This window comes from Salmo salar, chromosome ssa18 (assembly GCF_905237065.1).
Source record: "Salmo salar chromosome ssa18, Ssal_v3.1, whole genome shotgun sequence".
Classification (NCBI taxonomy): Eukaryota; Metazoa; Chordata; class Actinopteri; order Salmoniformes; family Salmonidae; genus Salmo; species Salmo salar.
The window spans coordinates 62,734,693-62,748,070 of record NC_059459.1 but is presented as its reverse complement, the minus strand read 5'-3'; the positions used below and the strand labels follow the sequence as shown (position 1 = coordinate 62,748,070).

The 13,378-nt window shown below is 42.8% G+C and overlaps 1 protein-coding gene across 10 annotated transcripts in view; it reads left to right on the top strand.

Annotated features, from left to right (window-relative positions):
* LOC106577625 (multiple PDZ domain protein) overlaps nucleotides 1-13,378 on the top strand; it is a 69,392-nt gene that overhangs the window by 51,861 nt on the left and 4,153 nt on the right. For all 10 annotated transcript variants that reach the window (XM_045701378.1, XM_045701379.1, XM_014155881.2 and 7 more), the window contains 15 exons: nucleotides 548-744; nucleotides 1,011-1,102; nucleotides 1,770-1,845; nucleotides 2,040-2,120; nucleotides 4,407-4,499; nucleotides 4,834-4,908; nucleotides 5,707-5,863; nucleotides 6,416-6,564; nucleotides 7,531-7,614; nucleotides 8,895-9,088; nucleotides 10,779-10,926; nucleotides 11,252-11,338; nucleotides 11,638-11,731; nucleotides 11,875-11,915; nucleotides 12,826-12,948. In XM_045701378.1, the coding sequence (XP_045557334.1) occupies nucleotides 548-744; nucleotides 1,011-1,102; nucleotides 1,770-1,845; nucleotides 2,040-2,120; nucleotides 4,407-4,499; nucleotides 4,834-4,908; nucleotides 5,707-5,863; nucleotides 6,416-6,564; nucleotides 7,531-7,614; nucleotides 8,895-9,088; nucleotides 10,779-10,926; nucleotides 11,252-11,338; nucleotides 11,638-11,731; nucleotides 11,875-11,915; nucleotides 12,826-12,948 (1,691 nt within the window). The remainder of the gene's footprint in view (nucleotides 1-547; nucleotides 745-1,010; nucleotides 1,103-1,769; nucleotides 1,846-2,039; nucleotides 2,121-4,406; nucleotides 4,500-4,833; nucleotides 4,909-5,706; nucleotides 5,864-6,415; nucleotides 6,565-7,530; nucleotides 7,615-8,894; nucleotides 9,089-10,778; nucleotides 10,927-11,251; nucleotides 11,339-11,637; nucleotides 11,732-11,874; nucleotides 11,916-12,825; nucleotides 12,949-13,378) is intronic.

Below are 13,378 nucleotides of genomic sequence, written 5' to 3'. Positions count from 1 at the left end.
TGGTTTCTGGATGGGGCCTCAGGCTCTTCTGATTATGGACAGTATAGTCCCTGCTGGGCCCCTGGTGTGTGTGTGCCCTGTGGGGATCAGATTGATGAGGTGAGTCAGGGAGATTAGTACAGGAGTGATGGTACAGTACAGTCTGTGGCACACAGCCCAGAACAACATGGTCTCCTCTGAATACAAGCCATTCCACAGAGATAGAGAGAGAGGCCTGTCTCTCTGTCATGATCAATACAAACCTAGGTTTGGCAGTGTCTTTGTAAGTTGAAACGATGACATATTTGACTCTATTGTGAGATGTGTTGAGTATGACTTTGCATTTTGATGTGATCCTTTAGTTTAGAACCACTGACTATGATTTCTGTTTCATTTCCATTCATGGCTTGGTTGTATGAGTATAGCAAGTCAAGAAAAGCTATCCAGCTGAAATCTATGCCATACACTACATAGGAACCTATTCAGTGATATAGTCAATCGTTTCACATTCATCAGTATGATGTTTCAGTGGTTCGACTCCTTTCAATCTAGCCACTGTTCTCTACAGAGAGCATCATTCAGCGCTACGGCAGCCTCCCGGGGCTGCTGCACATGATTGAGCTGGAGAAGGGGAAGACCGGCCTGGGCCTTAGTCTGGCTGGCAACCGCGACCGCTCTCGCCTGAGCGTGTTTGTGGTCGGGATCGACCCCTGTGGCGCCGCCAGCAAAGATGGTCGCATTGTGGTTGGGGATGAACTGTTGGAGGTAAGGAGCTTGGATTAGTAACTTAGTGGTCACCGACGCTATAGATAGGTGGTTTTTATCCAGGAGTTGGTGCCTACTGGGTATTATGTACTAAATCACATTATGTCTCGATTAGGTTTTCCTCTCTGATTTCATATCCAATCTCCACAATATTATCGAAGGTTTGCAGGAAGGAAGCAAAACGAATGCCAGTTGCTGAATTGAGTAATGCGGTATGTTAGACAGTAGTAACAAATTCCATATTGTTCATTTCTGCACCCTATCAGATCAACGGGCAGATTCTGTATGGGCGGAGTCACCAGAATGCCTCCTCCATCATCAAAAGCGCTCCGTCGAAGGTCAAGATCATTTTCATCAGGTAGTGTACTTGAAGAACCAAGGAAATATATCACCAGTCTTTATTCCCATCCCCCACCAAGTATATTTTCAACTGAACCACCAAGTTCAACTCGTTTCTGCCTTGCATAAAGCAATATAATCACTCATCCCAATTCTTTGCAATGACAAAAAGAAAATACAGATTCTGTAGCTGAGCCCCTTCAGTATCAGAGGACTAGTTTAAGCCTAATAACATCACCATACAAAGCCCAGTAGAGGGAGCTGTGGTGTTACAAAAGACTGATCTAAACTGATATCAGTGCAGACAGGCAACACATACTCCAAGATGTCTCCTTCCATTGTATCCTGCGTTATTCCTGGTAAGGTCACATGATCATGGAAAACCAACGGCCCAGCTACTTATGACAGGCCAAAAGAAATCTGACCAAAATAAGGCAGGCAGGAACACACACTACTTAACTCAACTGACAGCCTCAATTAGACTGTGTGGTTCACAGACTCGGGATACATCCCAAATGGCACCCTATTCCCTACATTGTTCACTATTTCTGACCAAAGTAGTGCACTGCGTAGGGAATAGGGTTCCATTTGCGACCAACTCATGAGCTATGGCTCTCAGACAGACAGAAAGATGTGTCCTGAAGCAGTGACTAGTGATTTACTCTTGAGTTATGACTGGTGGACAGGAACACAGATGCTCTGAACCAGATGGCTGTAGGACCAGTGAGGGAACGTGGAGACACCCTGGAGCCCCAGACAGAGGTAAACATGCCACATGCACACACACATGATATTTCCCTTCTCACACAGGAACACGGACACACTGTCTCCCTGTAATCCTGTCTGTGTAGCTTGGTTCTCTGATTGAAAAAGGCCTTAGGGGTATGAAGCAGCTCAATGACTGAAAAGGCTCTATGTTCTACTCTTTCAATCTCTTATTAATCATTTTCTCACAGCTAGAAACATGTACTTCCATTGCACCCTCGGCGATCGATGTCGACATGTTCAAGTATGTGCGGCACGTCATTCTACCGAAGGTGAGTTACCTTGAGACTCTCCCATGCTGCTCTGCTATTAGTTAACATAGGCTCAGACCGCTTCATGGGGAGATGGAGGGAAATAGGGAGAAAAGGAGACTATTCTCTATTCTAATTGACTAGGCTGCTACAAGAGGGAGGGAAGAATATGAAAGAGGGAGGACAGTAATCTACCCTAGGGACTGAGAGACAGCAGGATGGACAGAGAGGCTAAAGAGGATGTGAACCTATTCTAGTTTAATGGGTCTTCTGACAAGCCAAACACCTGGATGGGAGTCTCAGCCTAGCTGTCTGTCCACATGGTTTATTATATAATAGTCTATTAGAGGATCACGGTATGAAGTCAACATCTGGTATGGGCACATACCAGACACATAGTTTTCTGTTACATCCTCTCAGTCCCCAGGAACAACAGATCATGCCGTTTCAAGATGCTGAGTAGAACTGGGTCGTGTTCATTAGGGCACACCCTAGCAAACCGTTTTGCAATGGAAAACTAAAATGAGTGTATCTTATTGGTCAAGTTCAGATTGTACCACCCTGTTTCTATATTGCCCCGGGGGCCGCATTCGGTCTTCAATGAGGTCCAGCGGGACGTAATGAAAATTGATTATTTCCTTGCTGTCAAAATTAGCAAAAGATAGTCCCCTAGCCATCTTTTTTTTTTTGATGCTCCCTGACTGTCTAGCTTTAATTAAAGTGATTATTAGCAAGCTGGACACAGTCAAGAAACTGTATGAATGTAGGTCCATTATCATCTCTACACAATTTTGATTTGGTTTTAGTCATTTTAAGTATATCTAGTATATTGTGTGTGTGTGTGTGTGTGTGTGTGTGTGTGTGTGTGTGTGTGTGTGTGTGTGTGTAAACTCGGCAAAAAAAGAAACGTACCTTTTTCAGGACCCTCTCTTTCAAAGATAATTCGTAAAAATGTTAATATTTTCACAGATCTTCATGGTAAAGGGTTTAAACACTGTTTCCCATGCTTGTTCAATGAACCATTAACAATTAATGAACATGTACCTGTGGAACGGTCGTCAAGACGCTAACAGCTTACAGACGGTAGGCAATTAAGGTCACAGTTATGAAAGCTTAGGACACTAAAGAGGCCTTTCTACTGACTCTGAAAAACACCAAAAGAAAGATGCCCAGGGTCCCTGCTCATCTGCGTGAATGTGCCTTAGGCATACTGCAAGGATGCATGAGGACTGCAGATGTGGCCAGGGCAATAAATTACAATGTCTGTACTGTGAGACATCTAAGACAGCGCTACAGGGAGACAGGACGGACAGCTGATCGTCCTCGCAGTGGCAGACCACGTGTAACAACATCTGCACAGGATCGGTACATACGAACATCACACCTGCGGGACAGGTACAGGATGGCAACAACAACTGTCCGAGTTACACCAGGAACGCAGACAGGACTGGCAAAAAGTGCTGATGATGCTGTGATGATGCCCCAAACCATGACGGACCCTCCACCTCCAAATCGATCCCGCTCCAGAGTACAGACCCCGGTGTAACGCTCATTCCTTCGATGATAAACGTGAATCCGACCATCACCCCTGGTGAGACAAAACCGTGACTTGTCAGTGAAGAGCACTTTTTGCCAGTCCTGTCTGGTCCAGCGATGGTGGGTTTGTGCCCATAGGCAACATTGTTGCGGGTGATGTCTGGTGAGGACCAGCCTATTGCGGACAGTCTGAGCACTGATGGAGGGATTGTGCGTTCCTGGTGTAACTCGGGCAGTTGTTGTTGCCATCCTGTATCTGTCCCGCAGGTGTGATGTTCGTATGTACCGATCCTGTGCAGGTGTTGTTACACGTGGTCTGCCACTGCGAGGACGATCAGCTGTCCGTCCTGTCTCCCTGTTGTGCTGTCTTAGGCGTCTCACAGTACGGACATTGCAATTTTTTTCCCTGGCCACATCTGCAGTCATGCCTCCTTGCAGCATGCCTAAGGCACGTTGACGCAGATGAGCAGGGACCCTGGGCATCTTTCATTTGGTGTTTTTCAGAGTCAGTAGAAAGGCCTCTATAGTGTCCTAGGTTTTCATAACCTGTGACTTTAATTGCCTACCGTCTTTAAGCTGTTAGTGTCTTAACGACCGTTCCACAGGTGCATGTTCATTAATTGTTTATTTGCATTGTGACGTTTCTGGTTATCAATGGCTCGCTTTGTTCATGTTTAATGTGTCATTGTGCATGATTCACTGTGTCTATAATTATGGTTGACAGGGAGGTATTGAAAAAAATTCAAGTACATTATCTGTTTTGAACTCAAGGAGGAGGGTGGATTCGGCATCACTTTCAGTGAGGAAGACCCCAAGAACGGGGTGGTGATTCAGAGTATAACTGAAAAAGGACCAGCAGGAAAGGTATGCCACTCTGTCTTACTCTCCTGATTCAAACAGGTGTCCTCTATAGCACTGTTCTTCAATCCTGGTCCTGGGGACCCACAAGGTCAGCAGACTTTTGTTCCAGCCTAGCGCTAACACACCTGATAAAACTAAGAGGACCTTGATTAGTTCAATCAATAAAGTGCTGGGTTGGAACAAAAGCATGCACACCCTGTAGCTGTCCAGGAGCCGTTTTAAAGAACAATGCTGGACAGACAATAATATTGGACATCCTACATGTTATGTTAATTGGATGGATATATTTTAAGATTAAAAACATTCTCTAACACAAGTCCTGTATTACTCTATGCAGGACGGCAGCATCAAATCTGGAGATAAACTCCTGGCTGTGGAGGATGAACCAGTGGTGGGCTACACTGTGGAGAGGGTAAGATCTGCCTCTGCAGCCATTTTAGACACACCCTACGGCCAGGGTTAATGGATAGTAATTTGATTAGTTTGTTTAGTTTCTTACTTTATTTTTACATTTTTATTGTTACATATACATGCATTTTACATAGTTTAACATTTATAGACCACAGGGATGGGCAAAATATACTGAATACATATGCAAAATACCATAAAGATCAATATATCAAAATAAACTTGTATTAAAATACAATAATACATTTGTAGCTGGCCCGAACAGCAACAACATTCTCAGTAACCGTTACAAAAACGTGTTACTTGCTCTGACTGTGATATGTTGTGTTTAACTAACTTAGTTAAGCAAGTCATTCTGTGTGAGCTAAATGACCTAAATGTATATGTGAAAATGAACATGCCAAAATTAGCTGCAAAGCACACTGGGTATTGTTTTGTGGCTGAGCTCATTAGAATAATACTCAGCATGCTTTGCAATTGTTTACATATATATTAATGTTTACTTCATTTCGCAGACTCTTATCACACCATAGTGCAATCAGACTTCTGATACCAATGCAGGGTTAAAGGGTAACCACAAACTGTAAACCGCTATTTAAAAAAAAAGGTATAGAAAGGTATTTTGTGTTTTGAAAATACAAAATGCATTGGAGTATATTCAGCCCAGTGTAATTCAAATTACAAAATATTCAGGAATAATTCAAATACATATTTCAAATACATGTAACAGAAGTACTGCCCATCTCTGATAGACCATCTGTTGGGGACTATGCAATTGTGTATTTTCTTCCCTACGTTTCAGGTCCACTCTCTACTGGGGAACGCCAAAGGCTCAGTGAAGTTGACAATCTGCACGAATGAGTCATTGCCCCTCCCTCCCTACTATACTGATCAGGCCACCAGCATCCCTAGCATCTACATGGCTAACCTGGGCCAGCCTGAGTCAGAGCCAATCAGGAGTGAGTAAACAGCTTGTCATGTGTTGACAGGAGGACATGCCGTACATCATTAGCATTTGGGTTTATTGAACGTAAACAACTTAGCTGAAGATTTTTTTTTTACATAACTTAGATATTGGTGCTAGTTATAACTCAAAATCTGAACCAAGTATGATTCACTCAGTTAGGTAGAGCAGAGTGATATGCTTATAGGGCAAGTGCCCCCAACTTCAATACCAATCACTTGGCAAACCAATCATGTCTGTGATTGTTAGTCAATAAGTTTCTGCAGATTTACACAATGAAGAATGAAACGGATACAGTATCCAAATATAGTATTAATATAGCCTCTAGTTTTACAGTGACTGAATATATTCTAGTCTGATTTTAGCCTGGCATCAAATTAATTGGTGCTTTAGCCAACTCATCTGAATATTTTTTGTCATTGCCTTATATTGAATAGCATGCCAATAATTATCTGAGGAATTGGCTAAAAGCAAAAAGATCTGGGACCAGGCTAGAATGAAAACATTTCTTCAATATTTTCATCTCAATTTCCCACTCTCTCATCAGGCTCAAGTCGCTCGTCCACCCCTGGCACTCTGGCCTCCTCTGACCCTGTGACCTGTCCCATCATCCCTGGCTGTGAGACCACCATAGACATCTCCAAAGGCCACACGGGCCTGGGCCTCAGCATCGTGGGGGGCTGTGACACTCTATTGGTAGGTCAGAGTGTCAGGGGTGGCTCTGTGATGCCGGGGGTGGCTCTGTGATGCCGGGGGTGGCTCTGTGATGCCAGGGGTGGCTCGGTGATGCCGGGGGTGGCTCGGTGATGCCGGGGGTGGCTCGGTGATGCCGGGGGTGGCTCTGTGATGACTGTGGTTTTTTTGAAGTGTCCCCTTGTATTGTAGAATAATAACAAAACTTGTATTTTTGAATAATCTATGACAGAACGGTTGTCGGATCCCAATTAACAGATTCCGAACTGACAGAATCTGGGTTAGTTTTACATAGTTTTCCATAGATTTATCTGCAGCTTTAAATCAGAATTTACACTGGGTTTTTGTCCAATTCTATATTTTATAACAGTACATAAGAAACAAGTAAAAGTTAAACCACTAACATTATGAGAAGACCAATTCCCACTACTACTTACACAATGATACAAACTTAAAAGATATGCCACCCACTTAGAAGTCTTTGGTTCTGTGTGCTTTTAGAGCTGGTAGTATTATCACAGGTCTGAAATAGCTGTGGAGGCAGTGGAATGGCAAAGGAATATAGGAAATAATGCAGTCTGTCACACACGCACACACCCCGCTCCTCCTCTCCCCCCGTGTGCTCAGTCAGTCCTCAACCACAGGAGACAATATCCTGGAATGTGACCCTTGACCTGAGAATGAGACCCCCCATAGACACCTACACACACACTCTAGCTAGTGTCAACCTGTTCCACTTTGTCTCTAATCTCTCATGTATTCCTGAACTCCTTCACATAGTCAAATAGAGAAATGAAGAGAATAAAATGACAATTTCTCTGTTTCACCTTGGTTCCTCCCTCCGTCTTCTATTTTTCCTTCTCTCTTTTCCCTGTACCCTCCTACCGTGCCACACACCTCTAGTATTTCATCATTTGTTTTCCCCCCTTTCTCACACTTCTTTCTCTTCTCTCTCTTCTCTTTCTCTAGGGGACCATCATCATTCACGAGGTCTATGAGGAGGGAGCTGCCTCCAAGGATGGGAGACTTTGGGCTGGGGACCAGATCCTGGAGGTAATGGAATGTAACAGGGCCTATATTCATAATTTAGGATCAGTTCCACCCTCTTTCCTATCCCTGTAATCATATTCCTCATGATATAAAAGGCTAAACTGATCCTAGATCATATAGGCACATATTTCACACTCTAGTATAACACTGCATTCATATCACTAAGTGACTCTTAAGATAGGATTTGGTTCATAGAATCTGAAGAATCATTTTTCAATTGCACTTGAATCATATGTTACATCTAAAATGATAGAAACATAGACAATGAATGGTATATATGGTCATTATATGTATAGATGACGTCATATATAGAATGACATCTTAATAGTCAGCTTAACTCTGACAGCCACCCTTTTGCCCTTTGCTTTGTTATAGACTAGGGGTGTGACTGAGGCTGTTAGTCATGGCAACTCAGTCAATGGGGCTGGAAGTACCTCACTTAACCCCCTTTCAATACATGCACGCACGCACACACCAACACATATACACGTACTCTTATGACTTAATTGCCCCAGCTAAGCCATAGTATTCATACTGCTCATGATAGGGTCAGGGGGAGGGTGAGAGAGTGGCCACCCATTCTGTGGCTCAAGCAGAACCAACGTCATTAGCGACCCATTTCAGTCTGCTGTGAAAAAAGCCATACATGGCTATGCTAGCGCTAATGGGCTATTTCCCCTTGATATGGACCCTTAAAGAGGTTGAACAGGATCTTAAGCACTTACAAATTCTGAACATATTGTTCACATAGGAATTCGTAACATATCATACGACTTGCAGGATTTAAAAAAAAAAAAATCATTTGCAGGACGTAACATATAATACGAATGGATGACGTTGTGCACAATTTTCGGGGACCCGTTTTGGCTCGTGTGTGCTACTTTCAACACTACTGGCTGAAATTGTACAAAACCTCTAGCATCACTTTAAAATAGGTTGCCGTTCTAAGCTCTAAACTAAGTACATTGTGGTGTTATTACCAGAAAAGGTCTTCAGAATATAAGTATAATTATACTAAAGTATAGGCCTACCCTCAGACATGTATGCTAGCTGTTGGCTGTGTATGTTACATTATTCACGTTCTTCGCCAATATTCATGTTTGTCAGTGTGTTCTGGCCTACAGTGTTTCTATACATAGGAACAATATAACATGCTATCCATTGTACCCTTGCTGCCACATTTTATATTGACAAATCTGTTTGTTTCTCTCGCACTCTCTTGCTCTCTCTCACTATCCCTTTCTCTCTCCCCCTCTAATCTCTCTCCCTCCCCATCTCCGTAGGTGAATGGCATTGACCTGCGCGTGGCCACTCACGACGAAGCTATCAACGTGCTACGGCAGACCCCTCAGCGGGTGCGTCTGAGCGTGTTCAGGGATGAGGCCCAGTACAAGGAGGAGGACCTCTGGGATGCCTTTACCGTGGAGCTGAACAAGAAGCCCGGCCAGGGCCTGGGCCTCAGCATTGTGGGGAGGAGGTACTCGAACCTATAAGTCTTATAGGGACGTTTGACTGACAACATTTAAGGGGTGGCTTAAAATATACATCGTGAACAGGGATGTCCTAAAATGTACACCGTACATGTGTATGTCCTCAAATGTACACCATAAATAGAGATGTCATAAAATGTACACACTGTAAAGATGTTGGAGAGAAGCTTTCTTTTGCTAGGATGATTAGATGAGTTTATTTGTCACATGCACAGGGTCGCAGATGTAATTGCAGGGTACAGTGACATTCTTAAGCTTGGCGCTCCAACAGCGCAGGTCAAAAAGAGAAGTGAATGAAACAATAATAAAAAATTATGTTAATATATACATATTTACAACTGTAACAATGATAAATTCCATTGGGGGTGGGTTCAGGGTAAATGTCCATGCGGGGGGAGAATGTCCCAGAGGGGATGTCCATAGGGGGAGCAGCAACCCATCAGAGATGAACTAAGACCCTACTAGCGCTTCTAGAGCAATGGTTCTTAGTCCCATTCACGGGGGGGGACATTTTTGTTCCAGCCCAGCACTAATACACTTGATTCAAGTAATCAACTTATCTTGTTTTTTAAATTTAGACCACAATTAGATTATTGGACATAGTTTAAATAATGTGTTGACTCATTCAGACTCATATAAGGTCATGCTGAGCCATCCTCAGTGTGTTATCCCAGTAGATAACAACACACGCCTTGAGGGTCTCTCAACACATGTCAGAGATGTGTGACCTCTAGCCCTAACTCACTGGAGACAGACAGCACAGGAATGGCCCCAGCAGAGAAACCTCAGGCAACCACCAGTGCGTGTGCATGCGTGCGTACATGTGTGCGTGCGTGGTGTGCGTGTGTGTGTGTAACATGCATCTCCTGTTGCCTGAGCCAATTAGACATGAGGAGTCAGGCCTGCAGGGATGACGGGGATTGTGTGGTGTGTGTGTGCAGGCCACAGGTTATTTAGCATTGGGGGTCAAGATGTTTGACCTTTCCCATCTCAGTGATTAACATTGGCCATTGCATTGACTAGTTGCTATACTTGCTAAGAAACTAGTTAAATCAATGGTGACTGGGGGGAGCCAACACTTGTTTTAATATACACTTGTTCTAGTAAGAAAATGAAGAGAATATAATGAGGAAGATTAGGAATTTAAAGATGTAAATGTGTTCTTCATTCAACATAGGAAACGAAAAAGGAAACCTTCTAGAACCGGTACCAAATTGAAGAGTCTGAACGGGAACCGGTATCGGAAAATAAAATAAATCCTAAAGATACCCAGCCCTTGCCCTAGTAGATAGATGTATAGATAAGTCCCACATACACCAAGGTAGATATACCCTGGATTTCAGTCATCCTACCTGCTTTGGAACCTGCTTTTCCTTAACACATCTATAGATCCTGAACCACAGCAGGAGGCGGGCACTTGATTAGCATTCTTACCTAATAGATTGTTAGATAGATTGATAGATACCTTATTGTCCTCAGAGAGAGCCTAGTAGTTAAATACAACATTTTAGAACAACACAAAAAAAGCTACACTTAAAATACATAATTTGATTTGCTATCGAATCCTAACTGCAAAATGCTCACACGCAAATGACAGACACATGCACAGAGACCAAGCACTCACACTGACGCAACGTAAACCCTGGTTAACTCGTATGTTGTTTCTATCCCCAACAGGAACGACACAGGGGTGTTTGTGTCGGACATAGTGAAAGGGGGCGTGGTGGAGATTGACGGGAGGCTGATGCAGGGAGACCAGATCCTGTCCGTCAACAAGGAGGATGTCAGAAACGCCACCCAGGAGTCAGTGGCTGCACTGCTGAAGGTGAACCTATGACGGAACCATAGGAAGCTGGGTCAAATAAAGCCTGGTCCCAGATCTGTTGGTGCCGTCTTGATATATGACCACAGGCTTTGGCTATAAAGCAGTAACGGATTTAGGACTAGGCTGGGTTTTTGTTGTCTCAAATTAAAATTGTTGATGTGGATAGATAATTTATGTATTTAAAAAGGAAATGTATAATGAGTGTTGTATTGGCTCTTTACCGACCGGTTGGTGTGGAATACATCACTAGCATCTCTTCTTTGGATGGTTTGTTTAGTTGAAAACCTATTTATGTGTTTGTATGTTTACATGTTTGTGTTTGCAGTGTGGTGTGGGACCCATAGTGATGGAGGTGGGCAGATTTAAAGCCGGACCCTTCCACTCTGAGAGAAGGTTCTCACAGAGCAGTCAGGTAAGCTGCCATTTTGTTTTCTGAACCTTAATTATATCCTGGGGCCTGTTCAGGAGAGCAATGTTACAGAATGTTCAGATAGAAATGCATCTAACAGATAGGACCCATGTAGAATGGGGACACCCTGTAAGCTCTATTCATTACAGTTCTATCTGAATATATTTCAGCTCACTGAATACTCCCTAGTTCTCTTCCTTCCTCTATATCCTATTGGTAGTCCTTAGTCCCAAAATAGAGTTCAGATAAAGGAAAGCAATTTGTCATTCATTTCATGTTTCTCTTTCCTTGTATTTGGGTAGATGAGTGAAACGGGCAGCTGCAAGGTGACCCCTCACTCGCTTTCAGGCTCCTCTGGTAGCCTCCAGATGGACTGTGACAGCGTACAACATACAAGTCAGGAGTCTAAGACCTTTTTAGTTGATAAACATCTAGCTGTTTGGAAAACTAAAGCTAGCCGTCATGTCGTGGTCTCATTTGTGTTGATTCATTTTGGCTGTTTACTTTTGTTTTCTCTTGTTGTTTACTCTTTTACAAAGCACTGGACCACCAGGAGATCAGAAGTGTTGAATTCACAAAGGTCAGCTTTCTTTTAGAATATTTATAATTATAGCGATAAACAAATCTGTTTTTAGTTTGTCCTTGTATTAAGATTGATGCAACATGACGATTGTGTCAATCTAAGTCACATAATAAAAAAATCCCCATCAAAATCTGTCAGTTTAAGCTTGAGGAATCTGTTTTTACATTGGATGCGTCTCCATCCGCCAATGCCGCACTTCCGTATCTGCAGAGCTAGAGCGCTGTTTGTGAGACCTTGAGACATCCCGAAAATTGGTCTTCTCACAAAAACGTCTGTCGCGTCCGAACGGTTTGACCTATAAACTATTATGACCAGTATGGAAAGGGGAGACTCAGAACAGGTGGTCTCCAGTTTGCACTATGACCGCCACAAGTGTCAGTGGACTCGTCTGACAGTAACCAGCACAGGTTTACAAAAATGAATTAAAGTACAGTTTGAAGGTAGTTTTGTGCCTACACAAAAAAGGTTTAAATAATGTGTAAAAAACAACAAATATTTCCTGAGCTTTCTTGTATCTCATAGATATAGGACGAACACTTCAAAACTTTGTTTCTTATGATTTATTTTTGGACTCTTTTTTTGGCATTTCTGAATGTTTTATTCAGTGTGTTTCTCAGGGCTATAGCAGTAAAGGCCAAATTCAATATTTTATCAAGTAACTTTTTCTATTGTTTTGATACCTAAAGGGGACCCAAAATTCCAAATCAAATAGCTAAATTATCCATAGTATGACCATCTTATAATAATTCCACATGTCAGCTTAGAAACCTCCCCCCCCCAATGGCTCCAACTACTTTACACTATTTAAATATGTATTCTATTTGTCTTTGTGAGGTAACTTACTACAACTGGTTAGTGATTATAGTGGTTTTGAAGTACTTTTGTAATTGGTTGTCTTTCCTCATAGGGTGTCACTGATTCATTGGGCATCAGTATTGCGGGTGGAGTGGGCAGTCCCCTGGGCGATGTGCCTATCTTCATCGCCATGATGAACCCTACCGGCCTCGCTGCCCAGACACACAAACTCAAGGTGGGTTGGTACAGCAGCAGCCGTAGGGACCTGATCAAGTGAATATGGGTTATGTGGGCGATGTTTGTTGACTTCAAGGACCCTCAAGGAAAGTCAGACTCCGCTAATCACATGGAATCTATTCAATAAATGTTCACCCAAACGAGAGAAAGAGATTCGTTTTGAGCTACAAATAATCAAACAGCAAGGAGTTTTAACGTATCGATGAAAGTTCATAAAAATTCACCAAATTCGAGCACAAACGTCAGGTTTAAGTCAACTTTAGAATATTTACACTTACAGTAAGTGTATTCCTCCTTTATTTGTGGCTGGTTCATTTTGGACAGTGGGCTATTCAGATTTGTGCACGTAACTCTGGTCAATCTTTGCTTAAAAATGTTATCTCAAGTCTAAATACTGCCTGTAGTCAGTCTCAAGTCATCACGTAGGT